Source organism: Pristiophorus japonicus, chromosome 9 (assembly GCF_044704955.1).
Source record: "Pristiophorus japonicus isolate sPriJap1 chromosome 9, sPriJap1.hap1, whole genome shotgun sequence".
NCBI classification, from domain to species: Eukaryota; Metazoa; Chordata; class Chondrichthyes; family Pristiophoridae; genus Pristiophorus; species Pristiophorus japonicus.
This window is the reverse complement of record NC_091985.1, coordinates 38,750,690-38,774,492: the sequence shown is the minus strand read 5'-3', so window position 1 is coordinate 38,774,492 and position 23,803 is coordinate 38,750,690. Positions and strand designations below refer to the sequence as shown.

At 46.4% G+C, this 23,803-nt stretch overlaps 1 protein-coding gene across 1 annotated transcript in view; it reads right to left on the bottom strand.

Moving 5' to 3' along the window:
• The window catches only part of ryr2a (ryanodine receptor 2a (cardiac)), a 924,147-nt gene that overhangs the window by 224,504 nt on the left and 675,840 nt on the right, over positions 1–23,803 (bottom strand). The window contains exons 66-72 of the mRNA XM_070890953.1: positions 23,342–23,423; positions 20,319–20,449; positions 18,255–18,575; positions 15,799–16,039; positions 13,568–13,655; positions 13,355–13,447; positions 4,886–5,056 (exon numbers count right to left, since the gene is read on the bottom strand). Of these exons, the coding sequence (XP_070747054.1) occupies positions 4,886–5,056; positions 13,355–13,447; positions 13,568–13,655; positions 15,799–16,039; positions 18,255–18,575; positions 20,319–20,449; positions 23,342–23,423 (1,127 nt within the window). The remainder of the gene's footprint in view (positions 1–4,885; positions 5,057–13,354; positions 13,448–13,567; positions 13,656–15,798; positions 16,040–18,254; positions 18,576–20,318; positions 20,450–23,341; positions 23,424–23,803) is intronic.

Sequence of the window (23,803 nt, the reverse complement as noted above, 5' to 3'; positions counted from 1 at the left end):
AAAATCCACACACAGGCATCTTCCACCCTTCACTATGTAGTTCGGGACCTGGAATATTAGGTCCTTCATGGAAACACCTGTGAACTCATCCCTTTTTGGCGTGGAAGCAAGTCATCCTCGATACAAGGAACCGCTTAAGAAGAAGAAGCACTTTCTTGGAGCAAAATTACTTCTGGTTAAGCCATTGCATTACATATAGAGAAACAAATAGTAATGTAGGTGCAGTTAGTAAACTCTTGAATGCATTTACCTGTCCTGTTGAAGTATCTGCTCCATATAAAACTGGATGTTAACATTGGCACAGTGGATTAAGATATCAATAAGTTCGGTGATCTACTGCATACAAACTATGATCTCTACTATGCTTGTTGGTCAGCTTTCACCAGAAAGCATAGGTCTGTCACTAGCCTCCAGAAACATGGACCATGTACTGTAGACTCAAGTCGCTGGAGAAATACCACCAACGATGTCTCCACAAGATCCTACAAATCCCCTGGGAGGACAGACGCACCAACATTAGCGTCCTCGACCAGGCCAACATCCCCAGCATTGACGCACTGACCACACTTGATCAGCTCCGCTGGGCAGGCCACATAGTTCGCATGCCAGACACGAGACTCCCAAAGCAAGCGCTCTACTCGGAACTCCTTCATGGAAAACGAGCCAAAGGTGGGCAGCGGAAACGTTACAAGGACAACCTCAAAGCCTCCCTGATAAAGTGCAACATCCCCACTGACACCTGGGAGTCCCTGGCTAAAGACCGCCCTAAGTGGAGGAAGTGCATCTGGGAGGGCATTGAGCTCCTCGAGTGTCGTCGCCTAGAGCAGGCAGAAATCAAGCGCAGGCAGCGGAAAGAGCGTGCGGCAAACCAGTCCCAGCCCCCACTTCCCTCAACGACTATCTCTCCCACCTGTGACAGAGACTGTGGTTCTTGTATTGAACTGTACAGCCACCTAAGAACTCATGTTAAGAGTGGAAGCACGTCTTCCTTGATTCCGAGGAACTGCCTATGATGATGATGATGATGATGACTCAACATAGCCATGCATCAGCTGAGTTTAGTTGGTGGCATTTTGATCTCGGAGTCAGAATATTGTCGTACAGTGCAGTACTGTGGGTGTGCTGCATTGTTAAAGATGCAAATACCGACCTCTTCGAGTGCGTGCGCACATCGTACGCACCCGGAGAGGCTGCAATTTACAGCCCAATGAATGTCAATGCATATTACCCTGGAAGCTCACAGTCCAAGGCCTAAATGCGCAACCCAGCGTATGGGCTCACACATCCCAGGAATGTAAGCGCAATCTGGGATCACATGGGCCTGGACCACCAATGAACATGGAGTATTCTCATTGAATGAGATGGTGATTTGCGATGAATTGTTCAGAATATTAAAGATCCCACTGGCACTATTTGCAAAAGAGCAAGAAGGTCTCCTGATGTTCGAACCCGCATTCCTTCCCCAACGAACACCACAAGATGAATTGGTCATTCTTCTTATCACTGCTCATGGGATCTTGCTATGTGCAACATAGGGGCCAAGTTTCGGCCTGAGTTGCTCCTGTTTTTTTGGAGCAACTGGTTTAGAATGGAGTATCTTAGAAATTTGAATTCTCGGCATTTAGTTTGCTCCAGTTCTATTCAGTTAGAACAGGAGGGAGGGAGGGAAGGAGAGAGGAAGGAGGGAGGGAAGGAGAGAGGAGGGAGGGAGGGAAGGAGAGAGGAGGGAAGGAGGGAAGGAGGGAAGGAGAGAGGAGGGAGGGAGGGAAGGAGAGAGGGGGGGGGGAAGGGAGAGAAGGGGGCTGAACGGCCGGGCCCAAGACTTCGGGCTGGATTTACAGGTAGGTGGCGTCGGGTCTCGGGGGGAGTCGTGGAGTTCTGGGGGGGGGAGGAGGGAAGAGTCGCGGAGGTCCGGGGGTGGGGGTAAGAGTCGCGGAGGTCCGGGGGGGGGGGGGGGAAGAGTCGCGGAGGTCGAGTCGCCGGGGGGGTGGGGCGTGGGGGAGCAGAGGTCGAGTCGCAGAGGTCCGGGGGGGGGAGGGGGGAGGGGGGGGGAGCGCGGGGGGAGGGCCGGGTCCGGTCAGGTGGGAGGAGCCTTATCCACGCAGCCCCAGTGAGGCCATTCGGCCAGGGCTAGGGGCTGCGTGCTTCGGGCCCCTCCCACAGTTTTGGTCGCTTGGAGCTACTGCCGGCACTGTTTTCAGCGCAGGGACCTGGCTCCGCCCCCTACAGCTCGTGCTGCGCCGCGCCCAGCTCCAGAGGACCTGCAGGGAGCCGGAGAATAAGTAAGTTTTTTTTAAGCGCACTTTCTGGCGCAAAAAACGGGCGTCCAGGTTCGGGCTGCGCCGTTTTAGGCGCGGCCCGAAACTTGGGCCTATACCATGGGGCCAAGTTTCGGCCTGAGTTGCTCCTGTTTTTTTTGGAGCAACTGGTTTAGAATGGAGTATCTTAGAAATTGCATTTAGTTTGCTCCAGTTCTAGTCAGTTAGAACAGTTTCAGTTTGGAACAGATTTTTATTTTCAAAAGGGGGCGTGTCCGGCCATTTACGCGTGTTTTGAAAGTTTAAGCAGTGAAAACATACTCCAAACTAACTTAGAATAGAGTAAGTGTAGATTTTTGTACACTCAGAAAAACCTTGCCTACACTTTGAAAATCAGGCATAGATTACAAATCAGGCGTTGGGAATGGGAGGGGGGTGTTTAAAGGGAAGTTTACAAACATGAAACACTTCAGTTTTACAAATAAAGTGCCATCATCAATAATAAATGATAAATACATCAATAAATCAATCAATAAATCAATTCTAAAAAATTAATAAAAATTTTTTAAAAAAATTAAAAATCAATAAATAAAACATTTTCTACTTGCCGACTGCAGCACCGGGAGTCCTCCAACAGCGTGCTGGGACGGCCCCCCCAGTGTGTCTCTGTCAGTGTCTCTATCTCTCTGTCTGTCTGTGTGTGTGTGTCTCTCACTCTCTGTCTGTCAGTGTCTGTTTCTGACAGCGAGGGAAGGGGGGTGGGGGAGGAAGGAGGAGGGAGGTAGAGGGTGAGGGAGGGGGGAGGTAGAGGGTGGGAGGAGGTCGAGGGTGGGGGGGGTAGCGGGTGGGGGGGTAGTGGGTGGCGGGGTTAGAGGATGGGGGGGAGGTAGAGGGTGGGGGGGGGAGGTAGATGGTGGGGGGGGTGAGGTAGAGGGGTGGAGAGAGAAGGGGGGAAGAGAGGGGAGGAAGGGGAAGAAAGCGGGGGGGAGAGTAGAGGGGAGGGAGAGGGCGGTAGAGGGAGAGGGGAGGGGGTGGAGAGGGAGGGGGGGAGAGAGAGGGGGGGAAGAGAGGGGAGGGGGGAAGAGAGGGGAGGGGGGGAGAGGGGAGAGATGGAGGGGGGGAGAGGGGGAGGGGGAGAGGGAGTGGGAGAGGGGGGAAGAGAGGGGAGAGGGGGAGAAAGGGGAGAGAGGGGAGAGAGGGAGGGGGGAGAGGGAGAGGGGGAGAGGGAGGGGGGAGAGGGAGGGGGGAGAGGGGGAGAGGGAGGGGGGAGAGGGGGAGAGGGAGGGGGGGAGAGGGGGGTAGAGGGAGCCGGGGTGGAGGTGGGGAGAGGGAGAGGGGAGGGGGGAGAGGGGAGGGGGGAGAGGGAGGGGGGAGAGGGAGAGGGGAGGGGGGAGAGAAGAGAGTCGCGGAGGTCGGGGGGGGAGAGGGGAGGGAGTCGCAGAGGTCGGGGGAAGCGGGGGGAGGGTCGGGGGGGGAGGGGACGAGTCGTCTCGGGGGGGGGGGGGTGGCGGGGGAGAGTGGGGGTCGGGTCCGGTCCGGTCCGGTCGGGTGGGAGGTGAGCCTTATCCACACAGCCTCAGTGAGGCCATTCAGCCAGGGCTAGCGGTTGTGTGCTTCGGGCCCCTCCCACACAGTTTTGGGCGCCTGGAGCTACTGCACATGCGCGCCCACTGTAGCACGCATGTGCAGAGATCCCAGCACTGTTTTCAGCGCAGGGACCTGGCTCCGCCCCCTACAGCTTGTGTTGCGCCGCGCCCAGCTCCAGAGGGCCTGCAGGGAGCCGGAGAAGAGGGGAGTTTTTTTTAGACACACTTTGTGACGCGAAAAACGGGCGTCCAGGTCCAAGTATGATTTGTCTTCTCTAGCTGCTCAATCTCTTGCACCTCACAGGTACACCGTCTCGACGCTCAGGTGTTTTAGGCGTGGCCCGAAACTTGGGCCCATGATGAGGCACCATAAAAATGCAAGTCTTTCTTTCTGAGCCCCCGAAGGATTGTTCCTCAGTGAGACTCACACAGTTGTACTTCCTTTTGTATATGGGGTATCTGTGCGACCTGGATGTGCATTTTCAGTGGCCCTTTATCACCCTGATCACCCTGTGCTGTTCTTTCAGCTCCTCCTTCATCAGTTGGTGCACCACATCATTCCTTAACTGTGCTGATTCTTATCTAGTTTCTCAAGCAGATGCAAGTTATTAGACAATCCCTAAATTGATGCAAATGCTTTAACACCGGCACAAAGATGCATCGCTGTGATGCTGCCATGCATTTTTGAAATGATGCAGGACAATGCCTGCAAACTGACAGGTACAAGAATTTGGGCCGAATAAATGGCAATTATCAGTCTTTCAGCAAGTTGAAGGACATAATGCACAGATTAAGCAAACTGTGCAGCATGTTGATAAGAATTTTGAGCACAGCAATCAATAAACCTTAGTGCTATTGCTCAGGAACAAAATTACTGGAGTTACCAGACAATTAATGTGCCTGGTAACCCTAATGTGCAGAGTAATTTCCAGGCTCCAGATTCCTACTATTGGTACTCTTGCCAATACATTAACACCTACTGATGTTAAGAAGACAAGACATAACTTAGAACAAATAAAATCTAAATTGTAGTCCGCATACCAGGCTAAACCTATTTTTAGCTAATGAAATTAGTTCCTGGTCACCAGGTGCACAAATATTTAACCCAATAGGCAGCAGTCTCTTCAATGCCGCAACAATGAGTGAAGTTTGAAGAGAATAGCGGTCCCCTTTCCTCTTTGACTTCTTCCTCTCTTGATCAGACACACCTCCCTGTGGAAAGCAAAAGAAGAAAATCATTATGTGACAGATAAAATGGTTGTGGTTATGACATTTTTTAAAAAGGTGCGGGCCAAGGCAGTTTAAGGTTCCACCACCAATCGTGGAGCAAAAGTGGGGAGGCTCACAATAGGCCAGAGCAGGGGGACCAGAAATTATGGGGACGGAAGACTGAAGGAGATTACAGATTTAGGATGGGGCCGTGGAGAGATTTGAAGACCTTCTTAGATTCCTAATTTAGTGCTAGTTAATGCCAAATTATGAGTAACTTCGAATGGTACAGCCACTCCATCTAAGCACTGAAGCATGAATACCCTAAATTTGTTTCACATTGAAACCTCAAATGAGATGTTCAATCTATTTGGCTGCATTGGATTTGAGCCCAGCTCAGTGCACTCACTAGGTAACAATAAAGCAAATAATTCAGAGCTGGTTGAATATTAAACCTGATATGACATAACATAAAGGACAATATGCATCTGTGAGTGGGGCGTCAGGTTTAATTGAATATTACAGAACTGCTAATGCTCTCAAAGATTTTCTATCATCCAGTGTGAATTAAATAGTACTGCCAATTGAATTAATGTCTAATCAATACATGAACAAATATTGGCCCAGAAATTGTGGTTGGAGGCTTCCTGCAGGTGAACGTCTAGAACCAGAATTTTTTTAACGAAAGTACATGAAGGTCACGGAGATAGGTAGACTTGTGGTCCGAGGCCCCCATTTTCAGCCCAGGATCTGGGCTCACACATCTCAGGAATGTAAGCGCAACCTGGGATCACATGGGCCTGGACCACTAATGAACATGGAGTATTCTCATTGATAATAATGGAAGCTCCGTTTGTACAAGTTCATAGAAACATAAAAAATAGGTGCAGGAATAGGCTATTCGGCCCTTCGAGCCTGCACCTTCAATAAGATCATGGCCGATCATTCACCTCAGTACCCCTTTCCTGCTTTCTCTCCATACCCCTTGATCCCTTTAGCCATAAGGGCCACATCTAACTCCGTCTTGAATATATCCGATGAGCTGGCATCAACAATTCTCTGCAGTAGGGAGTTCCACAGGTTAACAACTCCCTGAGTGAAGAAGTTTCTCCTCATCTCAGTCCTAAATGGCTTAGCCCTTATCCTTAGACTATGTCCCGTGGTTCAGGACTTCCCCAACATCGGGAACATTCTTCCTGCATCTAACCTGTCCAGTCCCGTCAGAATTTTACATGTTTCTATGAGATCCCCTCTCATCCTTCTAAACTCCAGTGAACACAGGCCCAGTCGATCCAGTCTCTTCTCATATCTCAGTCCTGCCATCCCTGGAATCAGTCTGGTGAATCTTCACTGCACTTCCTCAATAGCAAGAACGTCCTTCCTCAGATTAGGAGACCAAAACTGAACACAATATTCCAGGTGAGGCCTCACTAAGGCCCTGTACAACTGCAGTAAGACCTCCTTGCTCCTATACTCAAATCCCCTAGCTATGAAGGCCAACATACCATTTGCCTTCTTCACCGCCTGCTGTACCTGCATCCCAACTTTCACTGACTGATGCACCATGACACCCAGGTCTCGTTGCAGCTCCCCTTTTCCTAATATTCTACCTTCGTGTTTTTGCCACCAAAGTGGATAACCTCACATTTATCCACATTATACTGCATCTGCCATGCATTTGCCCACTCACCTAACCTGTCCAAGTCACCTTGCAGCCTCTTAGCGTCCTCCTCACAGTTCACACGACCACCCAGCTTAGTGTCATTTGCAAACTTGGAAATATTAAACTTAATTCCTTCATCTAAATCATTAATGTATATTGTAAGTAGCTGGGGTCCCAGCACTGAGCCCTGCAGCACCCCACTAGTCACTGCCTGCCATTCTGAAAAGGGCCCATTTATCCCAACTCGCTGCTTCCTGTCTGCCAACCAGTTATCTATCCATGTCAGTATATTGCCCCCAATACCATGTGCTTTAATTTTGCACACCAATCTCTTGTGTGGGACCTTGTCAAAAGCCTTTTGAAAGTCCAAATACACTACATCCACTGGTTCTCTCTTGTTCACTTTACCAGTTTCATCCTCAAAAAATTCTAGAAGATTTGTGAAGCATGATTCCCCTTTCATAAATCCATGCTGACTTGAACCGATCCTGTCACTGCTTTCCAAATTTGTTGCTATTTCATCTTTAATAATAGATTCTAACATTTCCCCCACTACTGATGTCAGGCTAACCGGTCTATCATTACCCGTGTTCTCTCTCCCTCCTTTCTTAAAAAGTGGTGATACGTTATCTACCCTCCAGTCCATAGAACTGATCCAGAGTCGATAGACTGTTGGAAAATGACCACCAATGTACCCACTATTTCTAGGGCCACTTCCTTAAATACTCTGGGATGCAGATTATCAGGCCCCAGGGATTTATTGGCCTTCAATCCCATCAATTTCCTTAACACAATTTCCTGCCTAATAAGGATTTCCTTCAGTTCCTCCTTCTCACTGGACCCTCAGTCCCTTAGTATTTCCAGAAGGTTATTTGTGTCTTCCTTCGTGAAGACAGAACCAAAGTATTTGTTCAACTGGTCCACCATTCATTTGTTCCCATTATAAATTCACCTGAATCTGACTGCAAGGGACCTATGTTTATCTTGACTAATCTTTTTCTCTTCACATATCTATAGAAGCTCTTGCAGTCAGTTTTTATGTTCCCAGCAAGCTTCCCCTCATACTCTATTTTCCCCCTCCTAATTAAACCCTTTGTCCTCCTCTGCTGAATTATAAAATTCTCCCAGTACTCAGGTTTGCTGCTTTTTCTGGCCAATTTATATGCCTCTTCCTTGGATTTAACACTATCCTTAATTTCCCTTGTTAGCCACGGTTGAGCCACCTTCCCCATTTTATTTTTACTCCAGACAGGGATGTACAATTGTTGAAGTTCATCCATATGATCTTTAAAAGTTTGCCATTGCCTATCCACCGTCAACCCTTTAATATCATTCGCCAGTCTATTCTAGCCTCATACATTCGAAGTTACCTTTTCTTATGTTCAGGACCCTAGTCTCTGAATTAACTGTGTCACTCTCCATCTTAATAAAGAATTCTACCATATTATGGTCACTCTTCCCCAAGGGGTCTCGCACAACAAGATTGTTAATTAGTCCTTTCTCATTACACATCACCCAGTCTCGGATGACCAGCCCTCTAGTTGGTTCCTCGACATATTGGTCGAGAAAACTATCCCCAATACACTCCAGGAAATTCTCCTCCACCGCATTGCTACCAGTTTGGTTAGCCCAATCAATATGTAGATTAAAGTCGCCCATGATAACTGCTATACCTTTATTGCACGCATCCCTAATTTCTTGTTTGATGCTGTTCCAAACCTCACTACTACTGTTTGGTGGTCTGTACACAACTCCCACTAGCGTTTTCTGCCCTTTGGTATTCCGTAGCTCCACCCATACTGATTTCACATCATCCAAGCTAATGTCCTTCCTTACTATTGCATTAATTTCCTCTTTGACCAGCAACGCCACCCCACCTCCTTTTCCTATCTATCCTTCCTAAATGTTGAATACCCCTGAATGTTGAGTTCCCAGCCTTGGTCACCCTGGAGCCATGTCTCCATGATGCCAATTACATCATATCCGTTAACATCTATCTGCGCAGTTAATTCGTCTACCTTATTCCAAATATTCCTCGCATTGAGACACAGAGCCTTCAGGCTTGTCTTTTTTACACAGTTTGCCCCTTTAGAATTTTGCTGTAATGTGGCCCTTTTTGCTTTTTGCCTTGGGTTTCTCTGCCCTCCACTTTTACTTTTCTTCTTTCTATCTTTTGCTTCTGCCCCCATTCTACTTCCCTCTGTCTCCCTGCATAGGTTTCCATCCCCCTGCCATATTAGTTTAACCCCTCCCCAACAGCACCAGCAAACACTTCCCCACCGGACATTGGTTCCGATCCTGCCCAGGTGCAGACCGTCCGGTTTGTACTGGTCCCACCTCCCCCAGAACCGGTTACAATGTCCCAGGAATTTGAATCCCTCCCTTCTGCACCACTCCTCAAGCCACATATTCATCTGAGCTATCCTGTGATTCCTACTCTGACTAGCTCATATTATTATCAATGAGAATACCCCCCAAAACACAGAAACACTAAATTAAAAAAATACCTCACATATTTAAAATTAATGACATTCAATTTAATTAAATGTTTAAGACAAAAATGTATTTTTTTGAATTTTTTTTTTAATGTTTTACTAGGAGTGAAAATAAATTTACCTTATTAGACAGGGATGTCAATATAAAAATGAGTGATGAAATGTAATATTTCTATCATTTAAAATATATGCTGGTAAAAGCAGGCTATATGCTTGCTTTTGCCAGGCATGAGAGTTTGAAGGTCATTCATAAGAACAAAAGAAATAGGAACAGGAGTAGGCCATTTGGCCCCTCAAGCTTGCTCCGCCATTCAATAAGATCATGGCTGATCTGATCTTGGGCTCAGCTCCACTTCCCTGCCTGCTCCCCATAACCCTTCACTCCCTTATCAATCAAAAATCTGTCTATCTCCACCTTAAATATATTCAATGAACGAGCCTCCACAGCTCTCTGGGGCTGATAATTCCACAGATTTACAACCCTCTGAGAGAAGAAATTCCTCCTCATCTCAGTTTTAAATAGGCGACCCCTTATTCTGAAACTATGCGCCCTAGTTCTAGATTCCTCCACGAGAGGAAACATCCTCTCTGCATCTACCTTGTCGAGCCCCCTCAGTATTTATATATTTCAATAAGATCACCTCTCATTCTTCAAAACTCCAAGAAGTATAGGCCAAAGTGGATAACCTCACACTTTCCTACATTATACTCCATCTGCCAAATGTTTGCCCACTCACTTAGCCTCTCTATATCCCTTTCAAGATTTTTTGTGTCCTCCTCAAAACTTGCTTTCCTATCCATCTGTGTATCAGCAAACTTGGCTATGTTAAACTCGTTCCATTCATCCAAGTCATTAATATAAATTGTAAATAGTTGTGGGCCCAGCACCTATCCCTGTGGCACCCCACTAGTTACCGTTTACGAACCTGAAAATAACCCATTTATCCCGACTCTCGGTTTTCTGTTAGTTAGCTAATCCCGCTATCTATGCTAATATATTACCGAACCCCGTGAGCTTTTATCTTATGCAGTAACCTTTTATGTTGTACCTTATCGAATACCTTTTGGAAATCCAAATACACCACATTCACTGGTTCCCCCTTATCCACCCTGCTCATTACATCCTCAAAGAACTCCATCAAATTTGTCAAACATGATTTCTCTTTCATAAAACCATGCTGGCTCTGATTGACATAGAAACATAGAAAATAGGTGCAGGAGTAGGCCATTCGGCCCTTCTAGCCTGCACTGCCATTCAATGAGTTCATGGCTGAACATCCAACTTCAGTACCCCATTCCTGCTTTCTCGCCATACCCCTTGATCCCCTTAGTAGTAAGGACTACATCTAACTCCTTTTTGAATATATTTAGTGACTGTATTAAGCTTTTCCAAATGCTTCCTTAATAATGGACTCCAGCATTTTCCCAACGACAGATGTTAGGCTAACTGGTCTATAGTTTCCTGCTTTCTGTCTGCCTTCTTTTTTAAATAGGGACATTACATTTGCGGTTTTCCAATCTGCTGGGACCCCCCAGAATCCAGGGAATATTGGCAGATTACAACCAATGCATCCACGATCTCTGCAGCCACTTCTTTTAAGACCCTAGGATGCAAGCCATCAGGACCAGGGGACTTGTCCACCTTTAGTCCCATTATTTTACCGAGTATTTTTTCTTTAGTGATAGTGATTGTTTTAAGTTCCTCTCTCCCTATAGCCCTTTGATGATCCATTATTGGGATATTTTTAGTGTCTTCTACCGTGAAGACCGATACAAAATATTTGTTCAAAATCTCTGCCATTTCTGTGTCCCCATTAATAATTCCCCAGTCTCATTCTCTAATGGACCAACATTTATTTTAGACACTTTCTTCCTTTTTATATACCTGTAGAAACGCTGGAATATATTTTTGTTGAGAGTTATGAAGTATCTCCTTAAATGTACGCCACTGCTTATCAACCATCTTACACTTTAATCTATTTTCCTAGTCCACTTTAGCCAACTCTGCCTTCATACCTTTGTAGTCTCCTTTATTTAAGCTCAGGACGCTGGTTTGGGATCCTACTTTCTCGCCCTCCAACTGAATTTGAAATTCAACCAGGCTATGGTCATTCTTTCCTAAAGGATCCTTTACCAAGAGATAATTTATTAATCCTGTCTCTTTACACAGTACCAGATCTAAGGTAGCCTGTTCACTGGTTGATTACGCAACGTACTGTTCAAGGAAACCATCCCGTATACACTATGAACTCTTCCTCAAGGCTACCTTGGTGAATTTGATTTGTCTAATCAATAAAGATTAAAATCGGCCTTGATTATTGCCATTCCTTTTTTGCAAGCCTCCATTATTTCTTGATTTATACTCCATCCAACAGTGTTGCTACTGTTAGGGGGCCTATAGACTACACCCACCAGTGACTTCTTCCCCATATTATTTCTTATCTCCACCCAAACTGATTCTACATCTTGATCTTCTGAGCCAATATCATTTCTCACTACTGCACTGATCTCATCCTTTATTAACAGAGCTACCACACCTCCTTTTCCTTTCTGTCTATCCTTCCAAATTGTCAAATACCCATGAATATTCAGTTCCCAGCCTTGGTCACCTTGCAACCTCATCTCTGTAATGGCTATCAGATCATACCCATTTATATCTATTTGTACTATCAAATCATCTATTTTGTTACAAATACTGCGTGCATTCAGATAAAGAGCTTTTAATTTTGTTTTTTTTAACCATTTTTCCCTGCTTTGACCCCACTTTCTGATACACTTATGTTTAGGCATTCTGTCCTTTCCTGTCACATTCTGGTTATCATTTCTCCCAGTGCTACCCTGTTCTATTGCCTTCTCCTTGCTCTTCGACTTTTTAAATTTTAGCTCACCTGAACACCCCCTCCCCCCCCACCTCACTATTTATTTTAAAGCCCTCTCTACAGCCCTAGTTATTCAATTCGTCATGACACTGGCCCCAGCACGGTTCAAGTGAAGCCCGCCCCAACGGAACAGCTCTCTCTTACCCCAATACTGGTGCCAGTGCCTCATGAACCGAAACCCATTTCTCCCACACCAGTCTTTGAGTCACGTGTTTATCTCTCTGATTTTAATTACCTATGCAAATTTGCTCGTGGCTCAGGTAGTAATCCAGAGATTATTACCTTTGTGGTTCTGCTTTTTAATTTAACCCCTAGCTGCTCATACTCCCTCAGTAGAACCTCTTTCTCTGTTCTACCTATGTTGTTGGTACCTACGTGAACCACGACAACTGGATCTTCCCCTCCCACTTCCTCTCCAGCCCTGAGGAGTTGTCCTTAATCCTGGCACCGGGGCAGACAGAGAACGGTATCTATCCCCTAACTATACTGTCCCCTATCACTACAACATTTCTTTTTACTCCCCCCACTTGAATGGCCCCCTATATCATGGTGCTGTGGTCAGTTTGCTTATCCTCTCTGCAATCCCTGCTCTCGTCCAAACAGGGAGCAAGAATCTCGTACCTGTTAGACACTTGCAAGGGCTGAGGCTCCTCCATCACTACCTCCTGGGTCCCCATACCTGCCTCGCTGGTAGTCACACCTTCCTGACCCTGACCATGGACCAAATTTGAATTAATTAATCTAAAATGCAGGAGTTGGCCAAATCTCTGCGCGCGAATGTCCTTCTCCCGGGGATGTGTGCGATCTGCCAAAAGACATTCTAACAGTCTGCAAATGCCGGGTCTCGGTGCATGCGTACCGCGCGCCAAGAACCGGCACTGGCGAGACCTCTTTGGACACGTGCGCAAATCGTATGCACCTGGAGAGGCCGCAATTTACGGCCCAATATATAAAAAATATATAAATTACTGTGGACTAGAAATTCGTCTCGTGCAGTGGCGCAAAACGGGCAGTATCGGATCGGCCGCCCGTTATGTACAGCAACGGTATTCAGTTGCAGTGACTGCAATGGAGCTGAATATCAGGTGTTGTGTATAACGGGCGGTCGATCCAATACTCATCTTTTGCACCATCGCCTGAGATGAATTTCTAGGCCTGTTACTTTAAATCCAACACAACTCAAAACTGCAAATAGCAGCAGAAATGCTGCATAAAACATACAGCACTATAAGTCAATTTTTAAAAATCGCAACAGATTTGGAACCTTTGACATCTTGGATTTGGTATCAGTGATGAGGAAGGACATGTTGTTGATTTCATTCTGTATAACAAAGTTCTGCTCTTCTCTTTTGAAATTCTAGAAAAAGTACACATTGACAATAAGTGAGGTTGAAAAAAATTATAAACACACAAATCTTTGTTTTATTAAGGAAAAAAATTCTCAAATGCCGGCCTCATAATTGCATATTTTGCTCACGTGAGATTTTGCCCAGTAAATAAATACTTCAGCCACCATGCGGAAAAGTTCTTCTGCTTCAGAATTTGGTTCTTTGAGCCATTTTGCACTATAATGAAACAAAAAGACATTTTGTGGGCACGCTGTGAAACAGCAGCTGATTTCAACTCTCCTGTATTGATATGGAAATTAGGGCTGATTCCCCAGCTGGAAAGGAGCAATGCTTGTAGGGAGGGTTGATTTGGAAAGCTCCATGGTATCCATCCAATAAAGTTAATGGGTGGAAAATCAGGAACTGTGGGCTTGCTATTTCGCTGCTTAGATTAGCCAGTCAAAATATTAGCACTGTTAATAAATTACTGCAGTAAAAGGGATGTGATCACAAATGAAGGAAAGGCCAATCAATGCACCTTGTGAGTACTGTTACTTGATAGGAGCAGCCAATCGGGAAATTTGCACTGCTACGTTCAAAATTAACAATATTCTTTCGATTTATTGACTACCAGCTGAAAGACCTGATTGAACGCACAGTATACAATATGTCCCAGAATTTCCTCAGGCTGCAGCCTCTTGGTCGTCAGAGGTGCAGCAGAACAGGTAAACGGAGTTTCCACCGCACTTCTGGCAATGCTACCCTGATGGAGGAGGAGTAGCGGTGGGGAAATTGCGGGCCAATGTGAACAGTACGAAGACAATCGGCTTGGATTTTGCAAGTAGCATGCATTTCTTCACCCAGAGGGTGGTGGGGGTCTGGCACTCACTGCCTGAAAGGGTGGTATAGGCAGAAACCCTCACTGCATTTGAAAAGTGCACTTTTGGATGTGCCACTTGAAGTGCTGCAACCTACAGGGCTGCGGATCAAGAGCTGGAAGGTGGGATTCGGCTGGATAGCCCTTGGTCGGCTGGCGCGGACACGATGGTCCGAAATGGCCTCCATCCGTGCTATAAATTTCTATCATTAAAAAGCGTTTAATGGTCTCTTATATGCCTTGTAACTGCATAAACATGTACTTTCTTTATTAGTTTTTTAAAAAATATTTGGCCAAAGATAGTTACAGTAGTGAAGAGCACAGGAACCAGGAGCTGAATGGCCTTCAGTGTTTGCCATTTCGGATTCATTTCTCTGTGGTGAGATGCACCCCTGTTAGGTCAGCAAACATTTTTTTGAATGGGTTGGTGGGCAGGAGAGGTATTTACACAAGAGGTTCCGAGGTTAGGTCACGTGCATACGTCATTGGTGTAAATCAGGCGTAAGCTGCTGCAGCGCATATAAAGTGGGGGTGCAGCACTTAAAACAAAGACAGTTCAGCCTGCACGCTTCAGCAATAGACTGGGGGATAACCAGGTAAGGAAGAAGATGTGCTTGACTCATTTACTTCACTCTCCAATAACTTCACTGCCAGTCTTGTCAATCTTTCTGTCTTACTTTTCTAGAATGACTAGAGCAGGACAGTACACTTTGGATCAAGCAGCCAAACAAGACAGAGCTGGTCATGGCATCAAGGCACAGAATTTTGCTGACTCAGACCTCCAAAACCTCCTCAAAAGATCCTCATGTTTCTGCTGCCAATGGGGCGCAGGGTGGGGGTCTGAGAAGCACCGACTGCAGGTAGGGAGGTGGCAAAACTCTACTAGCAGCCTGGCATTGTCAGAAGCAGGCAGGAGCAAGTGCAAGGTGTCTGCAAACATAATGGCCACAAAAAAACAACCCAAAAAAAAATTGTCAAATGCAGAAATTGCTACTCCAACTCTGCACATTCTTCCGGCTCAAATACTCCTCACTCCCACCTCAGTATCAGCTGATCCTGGAGCTGCTGCGCCATTGGCCCTCATTTTGACAAATGCAAATCTATCGAGAGTTCCCAGGCGCATTGCGGGAAGGCTCAATAAGCGCGAGGGAACTCATCAGAAATGTTTTAATGGCAAGAATCGGGTGCCCAATTTTCCCAAAATTTCCTGCACCATTTATGCAATGCTAATGCACTAAAAACAGCGAGGATATTCACCCTCTCTGACATAGCCCAGCGATCATCAGTCTAGCCCTAAGAGCTTGAACAGAGCACGATAGCACCAGCACAATGACATCACGTCCGAGTGACATGCTATATTAGGCATGGTTTGTGTTATCGTGCAGTTTCTTTGTAAATGAATGAAAACGTTTTGCCCGACACTTTCTCATGAAGGCAGTGCTCCTTTAACAACAGTTACACCTTTAAATCAGTGCGCTCTTAAAGGTTTATAAAATATATTACCGGTTATAATCCACAAATCGGATCAGCAGTGGGTAGAAAGCATAAAGATCCCGGGCCAGCACAGTAAACTCATCCAGAATGAGCAGCTCAGCCTCAGACATGTCTCCTCTGCCCTCTGCTTTCAGGTGCTCCTCTTCCACCACCACCGTGGCCACTTTCTTTTTCAGCTTCTCCATCAGGGGCAGGAAGTGTGTTTTAAGAAGCTGTGGTTTCACTTTGCTGATAATTGGCTGAGAGAATACTGTTAGAAGCAAAGCATCAGATTACAGGATTTGACAGCATTGGTGGAAGCAGATTCAATAGGAACTTTCAAAAGGGAATTGGATCAATACTTGAAGGGGAAACATTTGCGGGGCTTTGGGAAAAGAGCAGGGGAGTGGGAGTAATTGGATAGCTCTACCAAAGAGCCTACACAGGCACGATGGGCCGAATGGCCTCTTTCTGTGCTATATCATAATGATACTATGACCATCCAGACAGCAAACATGTACAAACTCCTATTAAAAACAGTCTTTCCTTTTTAATTCAAAAGCAAAACACTGCGGATGCTGGAAATCTGAAATAAAAACTGAAAATGCTGGAAATACTCAGCATCTGTTGACAATTCTAACGAAGGGTCATTGACCTGAAACGTTAACTCTGTTTCTCCCTCCAAGATGCTGCCTGACCCGCTGAGCATTTCCAGCATTTTCTGCTTTTATTTCCTTTTTAATAACTTGCATGCTGATAGCACAACTGTTGATTATCATTCAATAATCACGCAGTGATTCACTTTGCAATCCTTCATTATAGAAAGCATCATGCAATAAACTGCAAGGACTGGTAACCAGTAACAAGCCTCAAGTGAGATGAGAGATTCAAGGAAACTCCCCTTTCTGCGTAGAAAGGCGGTGCGTGGAACAGATTCCTAGCAGAAACAGCTATGTTAAGTCGTCCACAGCAGAGTAATGAAGGTATTTTGCGGTAACTCTTTTAGCACTCTTGGTTTACTGCACAAACTCTTCATCAATCAAAAGGAGGACTACCATTTTAGAAAATCCGACAGTCCCTGTAGCTAAGTTCTTCCATGTATACAATAAGAATGTTTTTTCTGAACAGCAGAGAAGCACAATTAATTATACCTTGCAGTCCAAATATCAATTTTATGTCTGACCAGTGGAGTAGAAAAAGACTGCATTATTATAAATGAAGGTTACTTGAACAAGTGCAAATCTTTACCCTGTGGGATGAAGAAAAATTCCACAGTTAGCAAAACAAATGCTGTCACTAATAACCTAAGGAATAAATAGCTTTTTAATTGTGATATCTTTTGATTTATATTTATATTCTACCCTACGTAAACTTGAGGTGATCCAAAACTCAGCAGCCCGTGTCCTAACTTGCACCAAGTCTCGCTCACCCATCACCCCTGTGTTCGTTGACCTACATTGGCTCCTGGTTAAGCAGCGCCTCGATTTCAAAATTCTCATCCCTTGTTTACAAATCCCTCCATGGCCTCACTCCTCCCTATCTCCCTAAGCAAGTGCTGTACTCGGAACTCCTACACAGCAAGCAAGCCCCAGGTAGGCAGAAGAAACGCATCAAGGACACCCTCAAGGACTCCTGGACAAAGTGTAACATCCCCACCGGCACCTAGGAATCCTTGGCCCAAAACCGCCCAAAATGGAGGAAGGGGCATCCGGGAGGGTGCTGAGCACCTCGAGTCTCATCGCCGAGAGCATGCAGAAACCAAGCGCAGACAGCGAAAGAAGCGTGCGGCAAACCAGGCTCCCCACCCACTCTTTCCTTTAATCACTGTCTACCCCACCTGTTAGAGACACTGTAATTCGTGCATCGGACTGTACAGCCACCTGAGTACTTACTTTTAGAGTGGAAGCAAGACAATCTCGATTTCGAGGGACTGCCTATGATGATGAATCTCCTTCAGCCTCACAACCCCTCGAGATGTCTGCGCTCCTCAAATTCTGCCCTCTTGAGCATCCCTGATTATAACTGTTCAACCATTGGTGGCCGTGCCTTCAGCTGCCTGGGCCCTAACCTCTGGAACTCCCTCCCTAAACCTCACCGCCTCGCTATCTTTCTTTCTTCCTTTAAGACGCTCCTTAAAACCTACCTCTTTGACCAAGCTTCGCCGTAATTTCTTCTTATGTGGCTCGGTGTCAAATTTATTTGTTTTATCTTAAAATACTCCTGTGAAGCGCCTTGGGATATTTTACTATATTAAAGGCACTATATAAATACAAGTTGTTGTTATATGGCTGATTCTCTAAATGCATGTTCCCTAGCTTCTCCTCATTGGGAGAGCTAACTGGAAAATTATGGGCGAGCTCATCTGTTCATTAAGCGAGCTGAAAATTTTGAAGAGTGTGCCGGCCATTTCCTGAATTTCAGGGCCCAGCTGGCAATCTGATAACGCTAAACCTTCATTAAACATACTGATTTGGAAATAGCAATACCTGCTAGTCTTTTCATCCAAGCTCCTTCGTCAATGCCCAAGTTGTTGGATATAATCTTCAGAATGTTGCCCAGGAGGGTGTTCATGTGTTCAGAGGTGAGAGCAGTGCAACACCGCTCGGCCTTCTCAGGGTTGTTCTCGGGCCCATGCTCCCACCAATGGGACATATAGCTGCACAGCATGGGCAGAATGACCTCCATCACATGGGGCATTTGTGTGTAGCGTATCCCGGATTCTGCCAGCTCCATTATCTCTTCCAGCAGACTTTCCAGGGAAGGAATATTGGGACACATATCCTCCACTTTGGCTGGCAGCTTCAGAGCTAAGGCACAATTTAACAACATGAGGAATATTAGCAGTACCCGAGACAATGATACATTGTATTCTTGAACTACTTATTCCAAGAACTAACTTTTTTAATAAGCGAACTGATATATGACTTGAACAATCTTTTTCAATGTGCTTTTTCATTTTCTTCACAAAATAAATTCCAACAATAACCTTGATGATGGTCGTCAACTTTTTGACCATCTCAAACACAACTTCATATTGGTTTAGGCCACTCAGCACACTAGATGATGCAACGAATGGCCTCCTTCTGTGCTGTAAATTTCTTTGATTCTATGATAACAACAGCCTGTAGACAGAGGCAACGGTAGTGAGCTTTGCAATTGGCACTGTGGCTTCTGGATAGAAAAGGCCCACATAATTTATCCTAGGCTATCAAGAGGGAAAGTCTAGAACCGTCCCATGGTCTATTGTATGCCACAAGAATTCAGGCAAGGCTTTATTTGTAAAATGTATCATAGTTTGCAACATAAACTGAGCGTAAATCTGCACACCTGCCACACAATAACAGCAAAATAAGAACACAAGAGCGCCTGGTTCAGAACAGCAGTTTAATAATAATAATGTATATTCTAAAGCCCCGATTTTAACTTGTGGTGAGAATCGGGCAGACGAAGCCCGAGGGGCGCAGCAAACTGTCACGGTCTCAGTAGTGTGCGCGCAGGAGATTTTAACTCTGCATCGGCCCCGACAGGCTTCTTCCTGAATCCAGTGCGAATTCAAAGAAAGTAAAACAACTTAGCTTCTTGATCCGCTTCTGGCACCAAAACAATTTTTGCTGCCCACCAGCCCCATTTATGCCGGGCAACTCGGGTTAAAATTGCCCCTTAATAGACAATGGGGTGTTTGTGCCCCAAACCAGGCATGATTCCAACAGCACGCAGCAACAGTGTGCCAGAACGGAGAGGCTCAAAGATCAAACTAAATTTTTCCTCAGGCCTCATTGGCACCTGCAGTTTGTTTGAAATATGACAATCAGGCGCCCTGACACAGCTCGCTTAACAAATTTTGGCCGGCGGCACAGGTATGCCCGGGAGAGGGTGGGTGATTGGGTGGTGGGGGAGGTCAGGCTGGCAGCAGCCCACAGGTGTTTTGTGGAGCCAGGAGGAGCACTGCTGCTCCTTCCATCTGATAAGGAAAGACTTGGGGCCGAAATTCGGTACCGCCCCATTTAGGGGTGGTTACCGAGGCAAGTCAAGACTTCATGCGCCCGGCGCAGAAGTCCCGTCCCGGCAGCAAAGGGAGTGGTGCACAATGTCGCGCACCATCGCTCGCGGCAGCCTCACGGGGCGTGACCGGATTTCCGCTCTGGGGCGAAAACAGGATGCTGCGTATGGCGATGACAACCGGCAGGAGCAGTGCACTGCCATTTTGCGTCTCCACTAACTCCCGCAAAATTTCGCAGGAGGTGGTCGTGGCCCCCATGCAAGAAAGCGTTTGTGCCTCGTTAGCGCTGGAGGCTCAAACAACCCAAATTTCCGCTCCTTAGCTTTTCACTTTGTTCAGTGCCTTCCTTTAATGACACTGCTAGGATCATTTATCTGTATTTTGCTTCATACGAGTTTCTATATGCACCCATGTCCCACTATTCTGTGGCACAATATGGTGGAACATCGAAGCATTGCATGAGTACATTTGTTGGCCTTTAAAGGTAGCACTGGATCAGGTGAAAGAATGTCCAAGGACAACTGATTAGTTGTACAGTGAGTTACTGTACCTGCTCGATCTTTTGGTGTCTTAGTATTGTAGCTTGAGAATGGATTATGCTTGTTCGAGTCAGTCTCTAGGAATGCAACTGGGAAGGCCCCAGCAAATGCTGCCAGACATTCCCCCAGCGCTGGTCGCTGCCTGCAGATGAATAATTACAAAAATAGAAATAATATTGACAGAGAATCCTAAAGAAACAGCACCTTGATCTGCAAATCTTAGTATCCAAAAGAAGTTAAATAGGCCCTAAGGCGTGGAATGCCCTCCCTAAACCTTTCCAGCTCTCTCTACCACTCCCTCCTCCTTTAAGGCACTCTTTGACACCTACCTCTTTGACCAAGCTTTTGTTCACCTGTCCTAATATCTTCTTCTTTGGCTTAGTGTCAAATTTTGTCTGATAACACTCCTGTGAAGCACCTTGGGACATTTTACTACATTAAATGCAAGTAGTTGTTGGTGTTGAATAGGTTTGTTAGAAAAATAAATTAAACATTTTCTCACAGCCATAAGTACTGAACCAAACTATGGGCCCAAGTTTCGGTCTCAGTTGCTCCTGATTTTTTTGAAGCAACTGGTGTAGAACGGAGTATTTTAGAAATTCAAATTCTCGGCATTTAGTTTGCTCCAGTTCTAGTCAGTTAGAATAGTTTCACTTTGGAACAGAATTGTTTTTTCAAAAGGGGGCGTGTCCGGCCACTTACGCCTGTTTTCAAAGTTTCGGCAGTGAAAACTTACTCCAAACTAACTTAGAATGGAGTAAGTGAAGATTTTTGTACCCTCGAAAAAACCTTGTCTATACTTTAGAAAATCAGGCGTAGGTTACAAATCAGGCGTAGGGAATGGGGGAGAGGGGTTTAAAGGGAAGTTTACAAACATTAAACACTTCAGTTTTACCAATAAAGAGCCATCATCAATAATAAATGATGAAAACATCAATAAATCAACCAATAAATCAATCAAAAAAAATTAATAAGAAATAATTTTTTAAAAATCAATAAATAAAACATTTTCTACTTACCGACTGCAGCACCAAGAGCCCTCCAACAGCGTGCTGGGATGCCCCCCGCCCACCCGCCCCCCCAGTGTGTCTCTGTCAGTGTCTCTATCTCTCTGTCTGTGTGTGTCTCTCACTCTCTGTCTGTCAGTGTCTGTGTTTCTGACAGCGAGGGGAGGGAGAGGAGGGGGGTAGAGGGAGAGAGGGGGGGCAGGGGGAGGGGAGGGAGGGAGGCAGAGGGGGAGGGAGGGAAGGGGGAGGGATGGGGAGAGAAGGGGGAAGGGGGTGGAGAGAAGGGGAGGAGAGAGGGGGGGAAAGGAGAAGGGGGAAAGGAGAAGGGGGAGAAAGCAGAAGAGGGGAGGAAAGGAGAAGGCGGGGGGAAGGAGAAGGGGGGAGAAAGGCGAAGGGGGGGGAAGGAGAAGGGGGGGGGTAGGCTGAATGGGCCGGGCCCGGCCGGGCCCAAGACTTCGGGCAGGGCCCGTCCCCAGCACCCGATTTACAGGTCGGTGGCATTGGGTTGGGTCGGGTCTGGGGTCGGGAGCGCGGGTCAGGTCGGGTCGGGTCCGGTCCGGGGAGGGGGGGGGGAGGATGGAGGTCGGGTTGGTTAGGGTAGGGGGGGTAAAGAGAGGGAGCATGGGTCAGTTCGTGTCGGGGGTGGGGGGAGGGAGGTCAGGTTGGATCGGGTCGGGTCCGGGGGGGGGGCGGTGTCAGGAACGCGGGTCGGGTCGGGTGGGGTGGTGGGAGGGAGGTCGGTTCGGGTCAGGAGGGAGAGGGAGGTCAGGTCGGGTGGGGGGGGGGGGAGCGCGGTTCGGGTCCAGTCCGGGGCGTCGGGTCGGGTCGGGTCCGGGGGCGGGGCGGGAGTCGAGTCAGGTCGGTGTCGGGTCCGGTCCGGGGGCGGGGGGTGGGGGGGGAGGAAGCGGGAGTCGAGTCGTGTCGGGAGGAAGCAGAAGCTTGGCGTGGGAGGAGCCTTATTCACGCAGCCCCAGTGAGGCCATTCGGCCAGGGCTAGGGGCTGCGTGCTTCGGGCCCCTCCCACACAATTTCGGGTGCCTGGAGCTACTGCACATGCGTGCCCACTGTAGCGCGCATGTGTAGAGGTCCCGGCACTGTTTTCAGCGCAGGAACCTAGCTCCGCCCCCCACAGCTCGTAGTGCGCTGCGCCTGGCTCAAGAGGACCAGCAGGGAGCCGGAGAATCTGGAAGTTTTTTTTAGGCGCACTTTGTGTCGCGAAAAATGGGCGTCCAGGTCGGGGCTGCACCGTTCTATGCGCGGCTCGAAACTTAGGCCCTATGATAGCAACTAGGTAAAGAGAAACAGAATTGCATTCAGATGGCATCTTATCCTGTATCTGAGAAACAAATAATTGTTTTTTTTAAGAGGGTCGTGACTGTCATATAAACCAACATGGTTTTAAAAAGGCTGATATTTCAGGTGAAACAGCAGATAAGTTGATATAGCAGTGTAAAAGCCAGATAAACAAAGACATACTTTAAAAAGATTTTTTTTTTTGAATGCAATTTTTTTTTTACATAAGTGTCTCTGGCTCCTGCACTCATAGTGGGTTATGTGGACATTTTGGACATTTTCCATTTTAAAAGCAGCTCCTCCTGGCTCCTCAAAGGGACCTTGTGTTTCCTACATTACAACAGTGACTACACTTCTAAGGAAATAAATTGGTTGTAAAGCGCTTTGGGACTTCCTGAGTTCATGAAAGGTGCTACATAAACACAAGTCTCTCTTTTCTTTTACTGTTTAGAATTCACATATTTATGAAAGTAAATTATTCTTGAGCAATGTTCTTTACTACTTTTTTGGTGTTACTTTTCAATTGTCGGAGTGGCACTGAAAAACCATATAAACTCAAAGCATTCCAGTTGTATAATGTAGGACCTGCAGTATTGCACGTGGTATCTTGGATGAAGAATTACAGGAAGCTTTACTATTGTGTACAAATTACAATGGCATCTATCAACTCCATGTAAGTAATTCTCAGATACAAGCTGTCTACATTTTAATATTTCCATTAGCTGTTTCCTTACCTTTCTACGTAGATGCTTTTCCCTGTACCCAATGCATATAAGCTGCTTAATATTCTGTAACCAGAAACTTGCACGTCATCCACTGCAAAAGAAGAGTACCACCAGCATGATATTAACTCTCAGATGCATTGTTATAGAAGTTATAAAATATTTTCCCTCTATCCACCCTCGTGAAGCCACAGGTCCATCCACAGTACGGATGCTCCTGAAGCTGAGAGAGCTTGTGCAGTTGAAATGAGCATTTGTTTTGTTTTTTTACAATGTCTAAAACTTTTAATGAGGATCACAAACAGTAGCCATTGTTTGTATTGAACTCTTTCCACTGCCATACGAACCTCCTCGTAGATCAAACTAGAAGATAAACAGGTCTATCTGAACAAAACCTGCTTTTCTGGCATCATCAATTATGAGCACACACTTTGTGCATTCACATCACACTTCTTTGAGCCTTGAGCTTTGCCT